This window comes from Euphorbia lathyris, chromosome 2 (assembly GCF_963576675.1).
Source record: "Euphorbia lathyris chromosome 2, ddEupLath1.1, whole genome shotgun sequence".
Lineage (NCBI taxonomy): Eukaryota > Viridiplantae > Streptophyta > Magnoliopsida > Malpighiales > Euphorbiaceae > Euphorbia > Euphorbia lathyris.
The window spans coordinates 140,537,450-140,559,084 of NC_088911.1; the positions used below are offsets into that span (position 1 = coordinate 140,537,450).

General features: G+C 36.7%; 1 protein-coding gene and 1 pseudogene across 1 annotated transcript; both read left to right on the forward strand.

Moving 5' to 3' along the window:
• Nucleotides 1-79: 79 nt before the first annotated feature.
• Nucleotides 80-10,969, forward strand: LOC136220140 (protein GFS12). The gene is made up of 16 exons (XM_066007854.1): nt 80-256; nt 341-435; nt 1,148-3,322; nt 3,432-3,759; nt 3,832-4,047; nt 4,186-4,258; nt 4,348-4,553; nt 4,654-4,716; nt 5,392-5,600; nt 5,754-5,865; nt 5,993-6,517; nt 7,198-7,508; nt 7,605-7,848; nt 7,918-7,991; nt 8,894-9,029; nt 10,772-10,969. Exons 1-16 carry the CDS (start codon nt 128-130, stop codon nt 10,916-10,918), a joined length of 5,043 nt encoding a protein of 1,680 aa, XP_065863926.1. The 5' UTR covers nt 80-127; the 3' UTR covers nt 10,919-10,969.
• A 9,470-nt stretch (nt 10,970-20,439) lies between these two features.
• LOC136217537 (ATP synthase subunit delta, chloroplastic-like) lies at nt 20,440-21,272 on the forward strand (annotated as a pseudogene).
• The last annotated feature ends 363 nt before the right edge of the window (nt 21,273-21,635 follow it).

Sequence of the window (21,635 nt, forward strand, 5' to 3'; positions counted from 1 at the left end):
TTGTTTTTTGGTGAAACGGTGCGTTTATGTTGATCTGGAGCTGTATTCAACTGTCTATGAAATTTACTCAACTGCTAGCTTTAGCTTCTCCAGAAAATACGAGATGAAATGAAAGTGTAACGCGAAGATGGAGCAACAACAGACTTGCTTTGACTGTCTTCAACAGCAAATCAAGTCCGATTTCTCGGACCAACTACTCTTCTGCTATGGCCTATCCGATTCTGCTCTCCCCATCGGTTCTTCTGCTGTTGTTCAGGTTTCGCTCCCCTTCTTCCTCTGTTGCAATTTATAAGTTTATTATGTAATTATTTATTTCTCTGCTCTGTTTGAAATGGTGCAGATTCCAAATTCTAATGGAGATTCACTGGCTTCGGCTTCTCACTTTATTTTGGAGCGGCTAACTAGAGACGACCACGATTGCTTGGCTAAATACGTGTATACCTTTTGCCCTTAGTGATACTGTTTGGAAATTGGATGTTTTGTATATGTTAGATTTCTATTTTCTGAACTTTAGGTAGGAAGAACTAGTGATTGCTAAGAATATTAGGATCATACAACCTAAAAAACTCTGTCTGTCTGTCTTGACTAAAATTCTGACGGGTACATTTATGTATGAGAAGAAACTGAATATCCATTTTCAAAGCACACCTAATAATAAAGAGATATTTGTTAATGCTATAATTTTGGAATAGCATGTATATCACACGTTAGCTGATCAATGGATGGAATAGCTCCTATGGAATTGAGTATTGATACGGCCGAACTAATTGGTTTTGCTAGCAGTCTGTTGATTCGGTTGAATGCAGAAAGCTAGGGTTCTATAAATAGGAATAACAAGAACACGTTTCGTAGCTAATAGTTGATTCGAGGCACGAACATTGGTAATGTGAAAATCCCTAAACGATCGAATTTGGCCAAAAGAGGATGGGGCTCGTACTATGCTATGAGTTTTGACCGTTGGCCCGTTTCCAATCAGAATAGGGTTCAGAAACGCAAACAATCGGACACCTTAAAACTTGGCAGAATTTACCAAATTGCTCGATCTTCGACCTTATCAAGCATCTTTATCATGTTGGTTGCAATAACTTGTCACATTTATTATAAAAACATGATCTAATTTTGACTGAATATGGCTTCTTATTGGCAGTGATGGATGTATGATACAAAATGGTGTAAATGGTGACATTCATGGGATTGGTGATATGCCTTTGTCTGAAGTCAGTGAAAATCCATCAAAGGCCAGTGATGCAAGTGCCGGGCAAAGTGAACCAGAATCTTCACTAGACCAAGCTTTTGATGTTCCAAGTTCTGACGAAGTAGAATTCATAAACCCTATTGGATGTGAAAGTTCTACCTGTTATCATTCTAGTAGGTTTCCATGCTCCCGTACAATTGATGCTTTGACCCCAGTTGCTCATATTGATAATTGTTCTTCAATGGTCTTTGAGAGGCTAGTTTCTAGCTTTTTGTCTGGGTGTCTGGAAGATCATGTATTGTACTCACTTAATCTTCTGATTGAAGGAAAAGCTTCAGGGCTAGACAGTGTAAATTTTCTTCGTATGGTTGGGATACCAACATTTGATGAGAGTAGCATCCCTGGCTGCCTTAGGCATCCAAATATAGCACCTACTCTTGGATACCTTAAAACATCGGGACATATTTATTCGGTGCTTCCAAAAACTCCACATACCTTGGAAAGTATTTTACATTACTGCCCCAATGTCTTAAATTCTGAGTGGCATATAAGATTTTTGCTGTATCAGTTGTTGTCTGCCCTTGCTTGCTTACATGGTTTAGGTGTTTCCCATGGTAAGATACGGCCATCTAATGTAATGCTTAGTAATTTATGCTGGTCTTGGTTACCCATATGTAACAAGCCGAACTCTGGATGTAATTCAAATTCACAAGATGGTGAATTGAGTCATTCTGCTGCTGCTGCGAGAGCACATTGCTGCATGGATGGTTGTTCTTCTCAAGGACTCTATGCTGATTTGAAGCTTTTCCACTCTATGGATTGGCATTCTCAATTTGATCAATGGTGGAAGGGAGAGCTGAGCAATTTTGAATATCTTCTTGTCTTAAACAAATTGGCTGGGAGAAGATGGGGAGACCATACATTTCATACCGTAATGCCATGGATCATAGACTTTAGTATCAAGCCTGATGAGAATTCTGATTTAGGGTGGCGAGACTTGAGCAAAAGCAAATGGCGGTTGGCAAAAGGTGATGAACAGTTGGACTTCACTTATGCAACATCAGAAATTCCACATCATATATCAGATGAATGCCTTTCTGAGTTAGCTGTCTGCAGTTACAAAGCTAGGAGGTTACCTTTGAGTGTTCTGCGTTTAGCAGTTCGTTCAGTCTACGAACCTAATGAATATCCGTCTAACATGCTAAGATTGTACCAATGGACACCTGATGAGTGCATTCCGGAGTTCTACTGTGATCCTCAAATTTTTTATTCTCTGCACTCTGGCATGACTGACCTTGCAGTACCTTCATGGGCTAGCAGTCCAGAGGAGTTCATTAAACTGCATCGAGATGCTTTAGAAAGTGACAAGGTCTCATGTCAAATTCATCAGTGGATTGACATTACCTTTGGTTACAAAATGTCTGGCCAGGAAGCTGTTGTTGCCAAGAATGTCATGCTGCCTTCATCAGAGACGACAATGCCAAGGTCAGTGGGACGTCGTCAGCTCTTTACTCGACCACATCCTGTACGTCTAGGCTCTACAAGGAAGAAACACAATAATAAGACATCTGCAGCTGCTTTGTATAATTGCAAGTCAAATGGAGCAGAAAGTGACACATCTCTTTTTTCTGAAACTGCTTATTTGCATGAATTGGAAGAAGCATCTACATTTTCTGAACATGCTGGCCATTTGAGTCCTCACTATTGCTATGACCGAAAAAAAGAATTTAAAGATATGCTGTTGTCAGAAGCACCAGCAGCTCAAAGTAATGATAGAAGTACATCTAAGCCACTTGAAGTTATTAAGAATGGTGGCCTGGCATCTCATATTAATTTAAATTATCTTCTTGAGCATATGGAGGATGGGATTGAAGGTTCAATGGGATACCAAGAGTCATTGCTTTGGAGGCAAAAGTTATCATATTCAAGGAACTCGTCTGAAGATTTTGCAAAGGACATTTTTTCTGTTGGATGTATTATGGGAGAACTTTATTTGAGGAGGCCACTCTTCAATACAACCTCATTAGCTATGTATATGGAAAGTGGTGTTTTACCTGAATCATTGCAGGAACTTCCCCCTCATGCTAAACTTCTCATTGAAGCTTGCATCCAGGAGGATTGGAAAAGGTTCTTATTATGTGTTTGTGTGTGTATCATTGTCTTCTCTTGTTCGCTTTTATGAGTGCAGGTGTGATTGAACTATTTCTTTGTTTCTTTTCTCTCTCAAAATGTTTAGGAGGCCATCAGCCAAAAATCTTCTGGAGTCACCTTATTTTCCTACAACTATCAAGTCATCCTACTTGTTTATCGCACCACTTCAGCTTCTCACAACTAACGGATCCCGTCTTCAATATGCTGCAAATTTTGCAAAACAAGGAGTACTGAAGGCAATGGGTACCTTTGCGACTGAAATGTGTGCCCCCTTTTGTTTACCCTTTCTCGTGAATCCTCAGTCTGATGATGAAGCTGAATGGGCTTACATACTGCTGAAAGAATTCATAAAATGTTTGACACCAAAAGCAGTGAAGACACTGGTCTTGCTAGCTATCAAGAAGATTTTACAGGCTAGTTCCTTGCCTTGTAATTACATGTAGAAATATCTTTTCGCTTCTTACTGATTGGGACATTCAATTCAGACTACAGGTTATTCCCACTTGAAAGTATCGCTTCTCCAAGGTTCATTTGTGCAAGAAATTTGGAACCTCGTGGGTAAACAAGCATATCTGGAAACTATACATCCTTCAGTTATATCAAATTTGTACATTGCTCCTCATAAGGGCTCAGCTGCTGTTGCTTCTGTGCTGCTGATTGGTACAAGTGAAGAGCTTGGTGTACCAATCACATTCAATCAGGTTAGTTATTATTTATTTTCTGATTATTGAATATGGTATTTATGGAGCATGCACCCACATAATTGAGAAGTTCTAAGTTCCCTTTTTTTTTTTTTTTTTTTGCATTCGTAACATTCTGATGTTTGTGCCTTGATCCAGACAATCTTGCCTCTGATTCACTGTTTCGGGAAGGGGCTCTGCCCTGATGGAATTGATGCGCTGGTTAGAATTGGTATTTTCAGTTCATTGGTTGAAGGGACCGATGCCTCTTTCTCTAATTGGCATGTTCTGTTCTTTAAAATATCTCTTTCGATCTTTTAGGTGGTCTTTTAGGCGAGTCCTTCATTATCAGACAGATGCTACCCTTACTTAAACAAGTTGTTCGTTCTTGTGTCAACATCTCAAAGCTGAACAAGCCTGAGCCTGTCCAAAGCTGGAATGCTTTAGCCCTTATTGATTGCTTGAGCACATTTGATGGTCTAGTTGCATTCTTGCCACGGGAGGTGGTTGTGAAGGAGCTCATAGAAGTAGGGATACTTCGCTTAGTTTTCATTATTTGAATTTCACTTCTTGTTAAAGGCTTGGTCAGCTTCTTGAAGAACTAACTCTAGATATTTAACTATGCAGGGCAGGAGTAGTTTACATGTTACTGTTCTGATGCAGACGAACTTGGAAACTCTAGTGCACCAGGTGGGCTAAATATTCATGTCCTTTTCTTTATGCATCCTCGTATCCATGCTTTATTTGTTTCTCAACCAATATGATGTGAATGTTGTTCTTCAATTGAAGATATTGGAAACAAATGAATATGCATCATAAAATTGTTTGCCCACCTATTCAGATGCATATATCTTGTTTGTTTTGTAACAGTTATTTTGCCTGTCCTGGACAAAGAATGAAATATAGGCTTTTTAAATGCATAATCATGCACAGTTGAAGGTTTTAAAATCTCTTGCATTGCAGTAACGTCAACTGAACGCGAATGAGGTTTGTCTTGAATTTAGGCAGTGTCAACATTCATTTGCTACAATACAACTTTTTGGTTCCTCAAGATTAATATGTTGCTTATATGGTCAACTGGTGTCTGATATGCCCTATAATTTCTCATCAACGAGTGTGTGATTTGGAGTCAAAAAGTTTGCTGTTAATCCTTTGGAATCAACAACTTCTTTTGATAGTTAAGATTTGTTTACAAACCACTTCTGGTTCAGTCAGTCACCATGCACTGCCTTTTTCTCTGTTCTTCAAGTTTGTTCTCTTAATTTCCTTTTCCTATAATAGTTATCCCCCCCCCCCTCTTTTTTTGCTCTTCCATGCCAATTACGCTGTTTCTATATGTTGATATGGTTGGGGCTGCATGGCCAGGTTGCTGCTACAACTCTCATGGCAGTTTGTCAGCGAATTGGATCAGAATTAACAGCAGAACATGTTCTACCACAACTTAAAGAGTTCTTTGATGAGCTAGCTTTCTCACAGGAAAGGGAAAATGGTTCTGGTTCCTTCAGCAGAAGCTCGAGGGTTTCCAAGCCTAGAATAGATGGGGAAGTTCAAATAGAAAGTCGTATGGACCTTGTGTGGGTATTACTATGTTCAGTTGTGAATTGATTATGATCATACCACTATTCCATACTGCATGAAGTTGCAAAAATTGTATTGATATATCATATATAAACAGTCAACTTCCATTATATCTCCTTGTTTTCATTTGTTATTGTCTTTGTATGTAGGTTACTTTTGTATCCTTATTTTGCCTCTCTTCTTGGGATTGAGAAGCTTCGCCAGTGCTGTGCCACATGGTTGCTTCTTGAGCAGTTTCTTTTGCGCTGTTATAATTGGAAAGTATGCTTCCATCATGTTTATTATATACATTTGAAATTTTACTGTTCTTTCGTGTGTTATATGCAGCTACGGTACTTGTATATGTTTAATTTTAATGCTTGATACATCTAAACCTATTATGATTCAGTGGGAATATCCAGGAGAATCAACTCAGAATGGAGCAGAAAATACAACTCCTAAAAGGCATGCTTTTATGAAGACAGCATCCGAGTACAATCCTGCTAAGCTATTGCTTAATGGGGTTGGGTGGTCTATCCCACAATCGCAAGGAACTAGAAGTTCCAAAAATTTAATAACTCAGAGTCCGAGACGGTCTGATGGCACTCATCATAGTTCATTTGGAAGTCCGTTAGCAGCCTCAAATCTTACAAAGCGAGAACCTTGGTTTTGGTTTCCCAGTCCAGCTGACAGCTGGGATGGGCCTGATTTTGTTGGGCGTGTTGGAAGTTTGAAAGATGAACTTCCCTGGAAGATTAGAGCATCTATTCTGTATTCAATACGTGCACATAATGGAGCCCTGAGATCATTAGCTGTTAGCCAAGATGAGTGTATGGTTTTTACTGCAGGCACTGGCCCAGGGTTTAAAGGATCTATACAAAAGTGGGAAGTTTCAAGACTTAATTGTATATCTGGCTATTATGGTCATGAGGAGGTTTGTACTCTCCTCACTTTGTGCCCAAGATGTCACCTTCTTACCATAAACTAAACCCGACTAAGGTCTGGGTTGGCCCCTGTAAGAATTTGGGTTAAATGCATCGTTGGTCACTGAACTTTTATGGTTATCGCAAAATGGTCACTTAATTTCAATTTTCTCAATAAAATCGTTCAATCCGGTGACTTCAAGAGCAAAAAGACACCGGAAAAGTGATTTAGCTTCCCCGTCGGCACTAGTCAACTTTCACAGCTGACCGAAACTACATTTGTCTACCACTTAGATGACACGTGGCTTCTACCTACCTGACCGAAATGACACTTGTCAGCTGGGTGGTAGCCACATGCCGTTTCTGTCAGCGGTGAAAGTTGACTACTGACAGCCAAGTCACTTTTACCGTGTTCTTTTGCTCTAGAAGTTGCCCGAGTGACTTAATTGAGACAAAATTCAAAGTTGAATGATTTTCTTGAGACAAATTGAAATTAAGGGACCATTTTGCGACAACCATCAAATTTCATTGACTAATGATGAATTTAACCCGAGTATTTTCCTTAATGTTTGTCATTCTTATAATTCTAATTTCTAAGTGATGGTTCACCCTCACCCTCACCCCCAATCTCATTTTTATTTGATATAGCTCTGACTGTGGATATGCTTCTGATTGCTTGTGCAACTCATAGGCTGTGAACGACATTTGTGTATTATCATCCAGTGGAAGGGTAGCATCTTGTGATGGAACTATTCACATTTGGAATAGCAGAACAGGGAAAATGCTATCAGTTTTTGCTGAACAATCAGTTGATTCAACACATCTTGCAAGTCCATCATCTTCTACACCAAAGATTAGTATTGATCATCTCCATACACAAAATTTTAATACATTGTCAAGTGGATTATTGAATAGTGCATTCGATGGGAACTTGTACACTTGTATGCAACATTTAGAATCTCTTGAAATGCTTGTAGTTGGCACTGGAAATGGTTCTCTCAGGTGACTTGTTATTGCTAAGATTCATCTTAAGCTGACCCAAAGAAGAAATATTATTTTAATCTAATATAGTTTGTGAACTTTTGTTAAACAAAACAGGTTTATTGATGTTGCTCAGGGTCGGAAGTTGCATCTCTGGAGGGGTGATACTATTGAATCTTCCTTTCCATCTCTTGTCTCTGCTGTATGCTCATGTGGATCTGACAAATCTCCAGCAGATGGAACTGTTTCTTCACCATCTTGGATTGCATCTGGTCTAAGTTCTGGTCATTGCAGGTTATTTGATTTGAGAAGCGGAAACGTTATTGCTTCTTGGAGGGCTCATGATGGATATGTGACAAAGGTATGGTCAAATTTCTAGCGAAGATCACTTCTAATTTGCTGGAGTTTTCTTAACCTTTCATGTATGCAGTTGGCTGCACCTGAGGATCATTTGTTGGTTTCCAGTTCTCTTGATAGAGCTCTGCGAATTTGGGACCTAAGAAGGTATTTCGTAGTTTTCCATTTCTTCAGAGCTTAGTAAGCCGTTTCTTCCATATTTTAGTTGCTATCTTAGCTTTAGAGATTGACCTGCATTTTTCAAGTCAATTCTTAGAGCTTTACCAAAATTAACTACAAGTTGACATAGCGGAAAGTAACAAGATTCGCTGCTAATAGTTGATTCGGCGCACGAATACCCTATCAGAAACCTTCAAAATTTCAAGAACTTCGGTAAATAGAAAATCGAGATTTCATTTATTCAAAACGGCTTAAGACATCTGAAAATGCTTCTTAAATAGCAAAACAAAACCCTAAACTGATTTCTAAACGGAATATGAAAAGACTTGAAAAAGGGCGGCCCGGTCGCACTACGCGTCCCCGCTGAGCGAGGGTCCGGGGAGGGGTCCCACCACAAGGGTGTACTGGGGGCAAGCCTTCCCCTGCCAATTTATTTGGCAAGAGGCCGCTCCTAAGACTCGAACCCGTGACCTCTTGGTCACACGACAACAACGTTTACCGTTGCGCCAAGGCTCGGGAATATGAAAAGACTTAAAAAGGAAAATTACATAAAAGCCCAAAAAACAGTAATTTGCATTTTCGGGGGCCTAAACAAATGAATTTGGCCGAAAAAGCACAAATGTCACTGCGAAAATGCAAAAAAAACCGAAACTCAAAAGTTGTCAGAAATTTCAAAACTGCCACTGCATAAAAATTTATGGAATCGCTCTAAGAACTTGCAAGTCAATTTCTTCAGCCGCATCACAAGTTCTATTCATTCTATCTGTTATGGCTCGCTAATATGCCATTGAAACCAAAGTCAGAACTTTGCATTGCTTTTTAGTGTAGTCTATATTTTATAATATGTAGTTGTGATTCCATCTATATCTGTGCAATATTTGTTTATCCAGGAATTGTCCACCAGAACCTACTGTTTTTAAAGGTCACTCAGATGGAGTATCTGGTTTCTCTGTGTGGGGTCAAGATGTTATCTCAATTTCCAAAAATAAGATTGGGCTTTCCTCCTTGTCTACATCTGCTGAAGAAGTAAGTATGCTAAGAACATTGTTATCTCAACTTTCTTCCTTTGACACAAAAGACTTGCATGAGAACTATAGGGTAACGAACATGTTAGAATGATTTTTGGTTAGGGGTGTCAAAATGAGTTGATGTGTTATAATCGTGTTATGTGATGTATATATTCAACATAATTATATATGGGTAAAAAGCATCTTGACACCCTTGATCTTTCACATTTTGGTGCATTAGCCCTTGATCTTTTATCTTTTTGTCAGATTAAGCCTCAGATGACCAAAAAAGTTAGCTTTGAACATAAAACTCGGTTCGAAACTAATTTTTGATATTCAAAGTTGACTGTTTTGGTCACCAGGGGCTTAATATGACAAAAAAGATCGGAGACTTAATGTGACCAAATAAAAGCTCAAGGAATTAATGCACCAAAAAATAAAAGATCTAAGGGCGTCAGGATGGTTTTTTGCCTTATATATGATATTAATGCAAGGAAAATCATAATCATGTCAAATGGATTGTTGGATATAATTTGAGGAAAAGAAGAAAGAAATATTATAGATGGATTGGTGGTTTCTATATGTTTGTAAAATTTGTGGTAGTAGTAACTGAGTTCATAGTTAAACAAAATAGTCATACTATTAATTAATTGCTTTGGGATATATTTGTCAGAATCCTAAGTTCTAATGGTTCTTTTCAAAGAGATTAAATAAACCAAGAGTCAAATTCTATGATGCACGGAAACTCTTCATGACATGCGTTTCTCCGATTCCGGCAGATGTGGGAAACGGAAACTCTCGGAAACTGATACAAAACGTTTCCCGGCACGTTTCCGTAATTACCCAAAATATGAAACATGTCACTCAGTTTTTAAACAGTTTTCCCTGCCTATTTTGATTAAAATTCTGGAAATACAAACTTTCTATTTTGCAATTCCTATTTAATCTAAGATTAGGAAAATTGAAACTTCCTACTTGAGAGAGAACTCCTTCCTTGTATCCATATTTCTTTCTCCTATAATCCTCGTCTCTTGAATCTCGATTGAGGTTCGACTTTCTTCATCTTGTTCCCCAATCTTGTTTTTTTAATGTATTATTATATTTATAATATTTATAAATATGTCCCTATATTTTCAATATTTACACGTTTCCCCCATGTCTTCAGAAATTACCTTCCCAGTATCTGTTTCAGTTTCTGTATCCGTTTCCATTTCCTTGCAACATAGGTCAAATTTGATCAAGAATTGCCTGATATATGTAAACAAAGGTCTAACTCACCAAAAGGTACCTTTAAGGGTTAGGATTGTCTCACATAATTAAGGAATCCTATAGTTTTCCAATTTAGCAATGTAGGATGTTTAACACGCCTCTCTAATGCCCGATTCATTTGGTGCGGGATGCGAATATCAGCAGAGCCTCCAAAATTAAACCATGCCCCTGGTACCATGTAAACAAAAGGCTTAACTCACCCCAAAAGGTACCTTTTGGGGGTGAGTTAGATGTGTTAAAACAGGTTATATTGTTATGTGTTCTATCGATTTCACATGATTATATATGATATAAATGACAATTGTGTCAAACGAATTGTCTCTGTAAATCGTGTTATGATGTTGGAAATTGAAAACCCTACCGTCAGCTATCCTTCCATTTCCATGAAAATTATTATCCCCTGGTGTTTTTGATTGAGAATGATAATTCTCAAACATTTCTATTTCTGGGTTGCTTTTAAGTTTTAACTACACTCTGACTTCAAAATGGCAGGATGTACAGCAACAGATTATGCCTCAGAAACTGTACGCAGCGGATCACGGAAAAAACATGTCAGTATTATCAAGTATAAGTATTCTGCCTTTCTCACGACTGTTTGTAGTTGGAACTGAAGATGGTTATTTGAGAATTTGTTGTTAAATATGGAACAAGTTTATGGAAACATTTGACAAATTAGTAATTTTCTACTAATCTTGAGGTTTCGAAATTTTTGCATTTTCGGATTCTATTTCATTGGAATCGGATCAAGGATCAAAAGTCGCTTATGAGCTACGTGCCTTTTTGGTCAAATTCCATCGTTTAGGCTTTTTAAAACGCAATTTACTGTTTTGACATTATTTTTCATACTTTCCCTTTTATTTTTCCTTTTCTGTGTAGGATTCTGTTTTCCTTTTCCATTTAGGTTTCTATATTTAACTAAGCAGAATTAATAAGTTAACAGAGTAATACATTTTTCTCTAATATATGTAGACTGCTATTCTTAGTATGGTTCTCCAAGTATCAAGAAAGGAACACAAATATTATTGAGTCAAATACATGAATATCATAATTAAATACAAAATTACAACTAAATCATATCACTAAACTTAATTCTTAATATGTCATTATTCTCTATATATTATGATTTTACACCATAGTTTAAAAATTTTAGTCTCCAATTCATAAATCATAAACCCTAAAAAATATATTCTAGACTTCTAATTTATAAATTTCAATTCTTAAAATATATTAAAAGTACTGATTTTACTACTTTGATATAACCCGAAATTATGACTTAACATAGTTGTTGTTAAAAGATGAATTTCTGTGTAATTTTCTCCATATTATTTGATTAATTAAAAAAGGCCTAATGCTTCCACAACCTTTTTAACTTGTCCAAATCGGTCATTTTACTCACTCAACTCATCGAATGTCCTATTTATCCCTTAACTCCATAAAAGTGGTATTTTTCACTCTCTCAACTTGTCCATTTAGCCCACCAACTCATTAAAATGTCCTATTTACCTCAATTCTATAAAAGTGGTATTTCTCACCTCTTACAATCCGTTATCGATGCCTAAATTGATACTTTTTTTTAAACGTTAAACCTATATTTGTGCTATTTTGTACGTGGAACCTAAATTGATATTTCCCTAAAAACTATAGACCTATTTTGGTACCTTATCCTTACATATAATGTCTTTAACTTGTTTAACAAAATAAAAAGTTGATATTAAAAAAATATATTTTCAAACTCATTTGAATAAGTCCTATTAATTTTACACTATAAAGGGATAAGAAATACCATTTTTATGGAGTTAAGGACGTAAGCAGGATCATAATGGGTGAGAAATACCACTTTTATGGAGGTAAGAGGGTAAATAGGACATTTAATGAGTTGTGAAGGGGTAAAATGACCAATTTGGACAAGTTAAGGGGGAGAGAAATACTATTTTTATGGAGTTAAGAGGGTAAATAGAACATTCCATGACTTAGAGGGGTAAAATGACCAATTTGGATAAGTTAAGGGGGCTAGAGGAGCATTAGGCCATTAAAAAACGAATGTATACCATTTTCTGGGAGTTTATTGGTGTTAAAAATTAAACGCGTACAAAATGACCTCTTGTAATAGGCCGGATGTATTGCTCTTGACATACACCAATTTCTTAACATGAAAATCATCAAAGTTTATATCTGATTTCTCTTATAGTTACTTTATTAAAATTCTGGTAATAACAGTCACTAGAAAAGACACGTAGACAAAACATATACCGGGTTTTTATACATAAACTGAAAATAATAAAAATACATGTCAGCAAACTCAATTCAGTCAATTTCATTCCTTCGCTTTCTTTCGATTTCTCACATCAACAAAATCAAACTAGTTATTATGATTAGGCTTAAAGTATATTCAGCCTCTAACTTATTTAAAATTTATCATCTGCTCCTGGCCTATTATTCAGTCATATTTGATGCCCCTAAACTATATCAATTGGTGAAATTTCATCCAATTTGGATGGAAACTTGATAAACCAGTTGTCCCCTTATATGTGATGATATTTTGACAAATGACATTTCACACATGTTAAAATTTATCTGCCACATATTCTAATTAGATTAAAAAAAATAAAAACAAAACTAAAATTTATCAAGTCTAAGCGTCAAAATATCGTCACGTATCAATAGGATAACATTTATGTTAAGCCTCCATTCAAATTGGGTAAAATTTGACCAATTAGGATACTTCAGGAGCCAAATGTGACCAACTAATAATAGGTTAGGGGCCAAATAATAAAATTTTAGATAAATTAAGGGTCAAATAATGATTTAACCTTTATTATTATTATTTAATTCACATGTAATAATCTTACATGTCGTCTATAGGGATGCAAATGGAGGGGGGATTCTCCGTCCCCATTGGTGACCCGCTCCGACGGGGATGGGGAATCCCCGATAAAGATCCCATGGGACGGGGATGGTGATAACTTTATCTCCCATGACGGGGATGGGGAAAGGTATCCCCGCCCCGTGGGGATCTCCGTCCCTGCCCGGCCAATCCCCAATTATTCCCCGTGATAATTGATTTTTTTATGATTTAAGTACATTTTAATTAGGTGACCTACCGGATCAGATTCAGAATAATATTAGAGAGATTGAGGTTTTTGGGGAGTCTGACAGTTGTATATGGCAGCCGTCTGACACAGGGATGCTTTCAGTTAAAAGCTTTTATCTCGAGCTTCAGCCGGGGACCCGTGTGAACTGGTGCAATTTCTTGTGGAATTCGTTTGTGCCTCTTAGGTGGGCAGTGACCTTTTGGATGTTATTACACGGCAAGATGGCGGTGCAAGCACAGCTGCAGCGTCGTGGGTTCTCGCTAGCTCAACGATGTGAGCTTTGCCGTGCTGACGGTGAATCCATCGAGCACCTGTTCGTTAATTGCAGGGTGGCCGCGGACTTGTGGACGATGGTCTGCAATATCCACGGGGTTAGCCGCTGTCCTGGTTCTGGTTTCGTCGAGTTCTTCAACGGGCTAAAAGCTGTGCGCGTGAGTAAGAGCTTGAGGAAAGGTTGGATTTTCTCGATTATTACCTACATCTGGTTCATTTGGTTCATCCGCAACAGGGCCGTATTCGATAACGAGCTCCCTTCAATCCAAAACTATCGACATTCTTTGCTGCACTTTATCAGTGAGGGAGCTACTACCGCTACTGCCCACACTCGACCTTCGCCCGAGCCGGATTTTGCAATAGTCCGTTGGATCCCGCTGCCGACTAACTGGATAAAGGTAAACACTGACGGGGCTTCGAGTTCGAATGGCAGCGCCAGGGCAGGAGGGATTTTTAGGAATTATAGAGGTTTCGTGAGGGGATGCTTTGCGTTTCCTATTCATAACTCGCCTGCACATATTGCTGAGCTGAAAGCTATTATCTATGCGGTTAGCGCTGCCTGGGAAAGAAACTGGAGGAACCTGTGGATTGAATCCGACTCATCATATGCCGTGCATCTCCTTAATACTTACTCAAGTGGTGTTCCTTGGATAATAAAGAAAGACTGGCGTTCCTGCTTAGCAAGACTTTCTGGCATGAATTGGAAAGCCACGCACATTTTTAGAGAAGGTAACCAGGCTGCTGATAGGTTGGCTGTAATGGGGCAATCAGCTGACTCTTCTCTTTGGTGGCACTCTGCGCCACATTTTTGTCAGGCTTTTGTTTTTGATGATTTGTGTAACGTAGCTCACATTAGATTTCTGTAACTTTCTTTTTTCTGTCTCTTTCTCCCTCTTCTGTACTTTTTTTCTTTATTAATAATATTCGGGTTGTTGGCTGTGCTGGAGGTGCCAACCTAGTTGGGATGTCTGGCCTGCCTTCACGTCCCAACCTTTCATTCAAAAAAAATTAGGTGATTGGTTGTTTTCAATTTTTAGTTTTTTTATTTGAAATTTTTGAGAATGGTTGTTAATACTTGGTATTATTAGCAACTGTTTCTTAAACGTTTTTGCCTTTATTGATTTTTTTAAACATAAACGGTGATTCCTCGTGGTGAATGGGGGAATAAGAAATGTTGATAACGTCTTTGAAACATCTGTAAACGGGGAATGAGGATCCCCGTGGGGACGGGGACGGGGATCAGTTTGTCCCCGTTTAGCTCCCGGGGATGGAGATGGTGAATCCCCGACTAGTCAGGGACGGGGATGGGAAATGCATTCCCTACCCCGTCCCGCCCTGTTTACATCTCTAGTCGTCTGCATGTCATGTTTAGTTACTGTTATTATTAGTAGGCTTAATACATCATTTGCCCCCTGAATTTAATATAAAAGCTTGATTGGTTCTTTGAACTTTCAAAGTGTCCCGATAGGCCCCTCAACTTGCATAAAATGTTCAGTTTGACCCCTGAACTTGTCAAATATAATCAATTGAATATTCGGTTGCGAAAAAGTAAGTTAAATACGGAAGATGTATTGCTTTATTAGTATCTGGATAAGCCTTATTAGTATCGGGATAAAGTGATATATTAAGCCTTATCAGAACACAAATTCATAGGACAAATGATATATTAAGCCTTATTAGTATCCGGTTAAAATGAGTACATGAAAAATCAAATGCAAAATGAGATGATTTTGATATTAAAAAATTAAATTTTGTGCATTAGTGTCCCGTGTCAATTAGCCTCTAATATTGGAGGTGCATGAGAACTCTAGGATAACGAACATGTTAAAATGATTTTGGTTATGTGATGTATAATCGTGTTATGTGATTTCTATATAATTTATATAGAATAAGCAGCTCTAGGAGAAGGCAACTTAGACAGTCCTAAATCTAAAATATACTTTTGTTCCAATATTGAGATCTTAATTATTAAAAATTATATTTATAAATAATTATTAGTCCATATCTTAATTTAATAATAAGGGATATCCAAAATTTATTTCACAATTTCTCTCTTAACAATAAAAATAAAGTATAAAAAAATCGCTTGTAGTTTCCCCTCCCGTGGTTTAAAAATTTGGAACACAGTTAAAAATTTTGATTTATTTTTTGGTCAAAAAATGATTGTGGTTCTGTTAATTTGTAACATCAGACTTTATATAAAGGATAATTTGTAAAATCATATTTTTTACTTCTCAAAATGGCTTTCTTTTAGTATAAAAATTATTATTTTTGAATTAAAAAACGAATTTCATTAATAAAAGTCAGAATACAATATAGAACAAATAAAATCAGGAGATCTTAAGCACCATTCCATCAGTCCTGATATAGAGTAAGCAGCTCGAGTAAGCTCATGGGCTACACTCAGGGGAGGAGACAAGAGAGGGCCCTGGCCCCTCCGGCCGCCGGAACCACCATGACCACGAGTAGTTTTGGCTCCTTGTCTCAACAAAATTTGAGATTGTTGTGGTTCAGGCCCCACTATTTTTAAGAAATTTAGATCAGGTGCTGAATTAGCATCCAAAATTGGCACAAAGTCCTGTTAGGCCTTCTTTAAATCCAAAATTCCAATTTTTTTCCATCTAAATCCAGAAGTCCGGTTAAGCCCTTCTTAAATCCAATTTTCTATTCTTTTTTACCTATTAAGCCCTCCCTAAATCCGATTTTTTCTATTAGACACGGCTTTTTTTTACATGTTAAGAACTTTAAACACAATATAGTTTAATTTTGAAATTTTTTGCATTGGTACTTAAAAATTGGTTCTTGACCACATGTATATATATGAAAAAAAATTGAACAAATTTGATTTAGCAAAAAAAAAAAAAAAAAAATTACACACCACGTGTAAAATCGGCCCTTCTAGCCGAATAATCATGTATTCACCACTGGCTACACTCTTTGCAGAACGACTAACGAAATTGACATAATTGTTGATGATTTTTTGAAATTGAATTTCTATATAAATTACATGAAAGGCATAATTAATTATAAAAATATAATTAAACTATACTACCAATATTAATTCTCATATGTGACTATACTTTTATATCTAATATAGAAAATTTAGACCCCTATTTATAAATTTCCTCAAGTTCATGTAAATAATAAAAAAAACATAATTAATTTGAGATCGAGGACGATGATTTTGAGGTGTTTATTGAAATTATGGATTGCTATTCACCCGCTCTAAATTACTTATCACCGCCTTCTCTTGTACATTTTTACCCTTTTCATTTTTTGAACTCAAAAACTGAAATTCTCTCAAATTTCTTCGAAATTCAAAAGCCCGAATAACATTCATGGCCCAAAACACGGTAGAGGAATATGACCAATGATTCCTTGGGTATTTTTTTTTTGAAAATCGAATCGAAAATACGAGTTCCGTCTCTGAATTCGGATGAACCACTCGTTCGGCCCTAGGGCCAACAAGGGTGGTTCACCCATTTCCGCCTGGGCGAGGTGGTGTGAATCACCCGCCCAGGCCAATTTGCTTGAATTTTAATTTTTTTAAAAAAATTTAAATGTCAGGACGCCCGTAGGCGGATCTAAAATAGGAAAAAAAATTCAATACCGTGGTATTGAAGCGTGTAATTAATTTTTTGTTGTTAATTTTTATTTATTTATCTATGAACATAAATTTAATTTAGACAAATTACTGATTTGATAGGTTAGTTTTTGGGGACAAATTTCAATTAATGCAAATAGGAACCATAGTTATTCGATTTCCTTGTTGTTTTAAAGTCTTCAAAAATCCAATTTTTAGCTCGGGGAAGAGAGGATATTAAGTTTTTGAATGAAAAAATGAAAAGAGCGAAAATATCCAAGAGGATGCAGTGATAAGTAATTTATAAGTAATTTAGGAACAGTGAATAAAACCCTCGAAATTTAGTAACATGAGTGTAGAAATCTGGAGTAAATTACATCAATGGTACCTGAACTTTACCCTAATTCACATTTTGGTACCTAGATTACATTTTGTCTCAAAAATATACCCGAAGTAACGATGACCGGACAATTAAGTATATTTTACCGGTTAATGGCCGGTCAATGCGATTTTGACGAGTAAATTATACTGATGGTACCTGAACTTTACCCGAATTCACATTTTGGTACCTAGATTTCATTTTATCCAAAAAATACACTTCAAGTAAAGATGACTCAATATTTTAGTATATTTGACCGATCAGTGATTGATCAACCCGAGTTTGACCATTTTAAATTAAAAATTGAGACCAATCATACACTCAATTAACATAAAATTATAATATTCTCATTTAGCTCATGTTAATTGAGTGTATGGTGAGTCTCAATGTTTAGTTCATGTTACCCGGTCACTAACCGATCAAATGAACTAAACCTTTCAGTCACTTTTACTTGTGTTATGTTTTTAAGATAAAATAAAATCCAGGTACCGAAGTGTGAATTATGGTAAAGTTCGGGTACCATTAATGTAATTAACTCATGAAACTCGAGTTGACCGGTCATAACCGGTAAAAATATACTAAATTGTCCGGTCATCTTCAGGTATATTTTTGGAACAAAATGTAATCTAGGTACCAAAGTGTAAACTATGTAAAGTTCAGGTACCATTGGTGTAGTTTACTCTAGAAATCTGTCCCATTTAGGGATTAATTCTGATTGGGCCTTTATGGGCTTTTTAATACATATAAAGAGCTTTTTTTAATACATCAATTTTCTGGAGTATTCTAATTTTCACCCAAAATAATAGGCACATTTTGGTATTAATTATAAATGTGTGTTTTTCTTTTTGAAAACTAATTATATGTATCTTATTATAAGTAAATAAGCATTAATTAATTAATTAATTAATTAATATGTTTCTTTTAGTACGAGAATTTGTATAAGGGAAATTTGAAAGTAATAATTAAATTACTGAAATTATAATAACTAGTCCTTTTCTTATAAGGATAAAAAAAAATTGTATCTAATTCTTTTTTAGTCCAAAAATTCCTAATTAAAATTACACTGATTTTTTTTTTAATGTAATGGTATAAATAGATAGTTGTAGCTAGCTATATTTCATTCAAACAAATGACAATTAGTTCCTTTTCCCACACTTTGAGAGAAAACGAAAATATATGGAGAAGGCAACAATGAAGACCACGAAGTCGTTCCTTTAACTACTTCATAGTAAGGATATGGATTAAGATTCAGAACAACTGTAAAATCAACAAGCTCTCGATGCTCATATAGGAAATCTCTTTTATAGTAATGGAGGATTCCGCTTGTTATCTTGTATCAATGTCTTCCTTCTTTTTAAGTCTTCATCTTTCTGTAGTGTGCAAATGAGATTTCAGATTTTTCATTTTATGTCTTGCTATCTTTCGAGAGATATCTCATTAGTTTCAAGAACTTGCTTAAAGTAAACTATTAACCTCCAAAACTTGTACAACTAGCATCATTGGATAGATGAGAGAGGCAATATAATATTCGAAGACAAGAAGAGTTTAACAGAAAGTCAATGAGAGCTGTAAAATCATTCTCACACCAAGATAGTTCAAAACCGGTGCCTTGGATCATGAGCAGAAATTTCGGCTACCACTAAATCACGGGGTGTAACTGGTGCTTCTAGGCTCATAATAAGTTTGGGTACTTCTTTTTCTCTGGAAATTTAGTGAGAATGTAACCAATACTGTCTCAATTTATATTACCATTCAAAAGACATCATTTAAAGAGAGCAAACACAGAAGATATATATTTGTTATTCGTGGAAGAATGTCTTAATTGGTAGTATTTTCCATCCTTGAATCATTGGAAACAAAAATTGGTAAGAGAACTCGTGTACCTCAGAGAATTGAAACTCAAGTATGGTATCAATGCTTTTCTGAATAAGTCCGCAAATGCGACAAACATGGCCGAGATGATCCTTCAAGATAAGAGAATGATCACACTCCTCTCCATGTTCTTCCACACATTCATCGGTCGCAACAACAGAAAAGTCCTAGCAAAAACAATATACAGCTAAGGCAACAATAGAAGAAAGTAACAAACAAGTGGAATTTCAGAATTCTTAGTAAAGTTGTAAGTTAAGCACAATTATTTTTGAGGTAAAGAGGCCATTGCTATACCTTGAAACACACTAATGCAACTGTCATCTCGTCCCAAAGCTCAGGCAAATCATTTAACTGCCCATGAAAGACCCTCTCATCATCACTATCAATATCATTGTCAGCATTTGAACACCATCAATCCGAGGAGGATCCAACTCTGGAATTTCTGGAGTTGTTCCAATATTCAGATTAAAGTACCCTCACATCCATCATTGGCATCAGAATCGGAATCTAAGATTATCATAGGTATATCAGTTTCAATATTCAGATTAAAGTACCCTTCACACCCATAAAATCTTGATTGGTTGAAACTATCAAAATCAGTATCTGAATCAAGGATTAGTATAGGTAAATCAGGCGATGATCCATAAACTCTAGATGGACCATCCTTCAAATTGACATCATCATCAAACTCAAATCTTCTCCAAACCGCTTGAAGAATGTTAGAAGAACATATCTTTTACATTTTTTTTTGTAGCTTTATTGGAGAAGAGTATGTAGCAAACACATACCAAATTCCCTAACGGTGTTAAAAGTCAAAGGAAAAAGAGTTAATTTGATCCTTATAATTTTTTATTTTATAAATCAACATACTTTATTATCTAATTATCACAAATCAACCCCAAAATAAAAATTAAAAATCAAATACATCATCTCCTATCTCCTTAATTTCTTGTTATTCTTTCTCTCCCTTCTCTCACCTATCATATTCGTGATCTTTCTTTCCTTCTTCATCACCATACCCTTATTTCATGCCCTAATTTCTCTCCAATCCCAAATCCCGCCGACCGCGCGCCTCTCCGGAACCATTTCATCTCAAAAAACCCTCAGCCTTTCCTTCTCCGCCACTTTTCCTTCTCTCAGCATATCCACTGCCACTAATAGCCGCAGAGGCAGCGGTGCTTATGGTGCGAGAATGTCGGCGACAGCTGCAAGCAGTTACGGAGCCGCCCTAGCCGATATCACGAGATCAAACAGCACTCTAGAGGCCACCGCTGTGGATGTTGAGAAAATCGAGAAGCTATTTGAAGGTCCTCAATTGCTGGTTTTCTTCTTGAATCCTACAATCAGCATCGAGAAGAAACGGGAAGTGGTGGATGAAATTGCGAAAGAGACGGAACTTCAGCCTCACACTTCAAATTTCTTGAACATCTTGATAGACGCGAAGCGCATCGAAATGAAATTGTGATTGTGTACAATAGAATAACGGATACAGAGCTGGCAACAGTGACTTCGGTGGTGAAATTGGAGTCGCAGCATTTGGCTCAGATAGCGAAGCAAGTGTAGAAGCTAACTGGAGCTAAGAATGTGAGGATTAAGACTTTGATTGACCCAAGTTTTGTGGCTGGATTCACCATAAGAAATGGACAATCTGGATTCGAAGCTTATTGATTTGAGTGTGAATAAACAGTTGGATGAAATTGCATCTCAAATTGATTTGGGTGATATTTAATTAGCTGCTTAGATTGTGTATAAATTATAAAAATGTTTTTATATTGGAAATTCTTGATGTTGGAACTGAGTTTTGAGTTTTGTAATATTGGAACATAAATTAGTATATTTTGGTAACGAAGAAGAAAAATGGAATTTGTTTGGAGCATCAATGTCTGTCTGCCAGGCCATAGCAATATGTTACAGAGCTTTATTATTAATTTTACGACTCAAGGACCAAGAACAAGATCGATTTGCAGTTTTATATTCCATCCAAATGAATTTCTCTCTCCTAGACTTCTCGGTGTTGATTAGAGATGCAAGCGAGTCAGGGTGGTTCGCAAACTGTCCGAGCTCGGCTCCGTCCAAGCTCGGTCAAAGCTCAACTCGATAGAGCTTGGTTCGAGTTCGGGATCGGCTCGAAACATTCATGAGCTAAGCCGAGTTTCC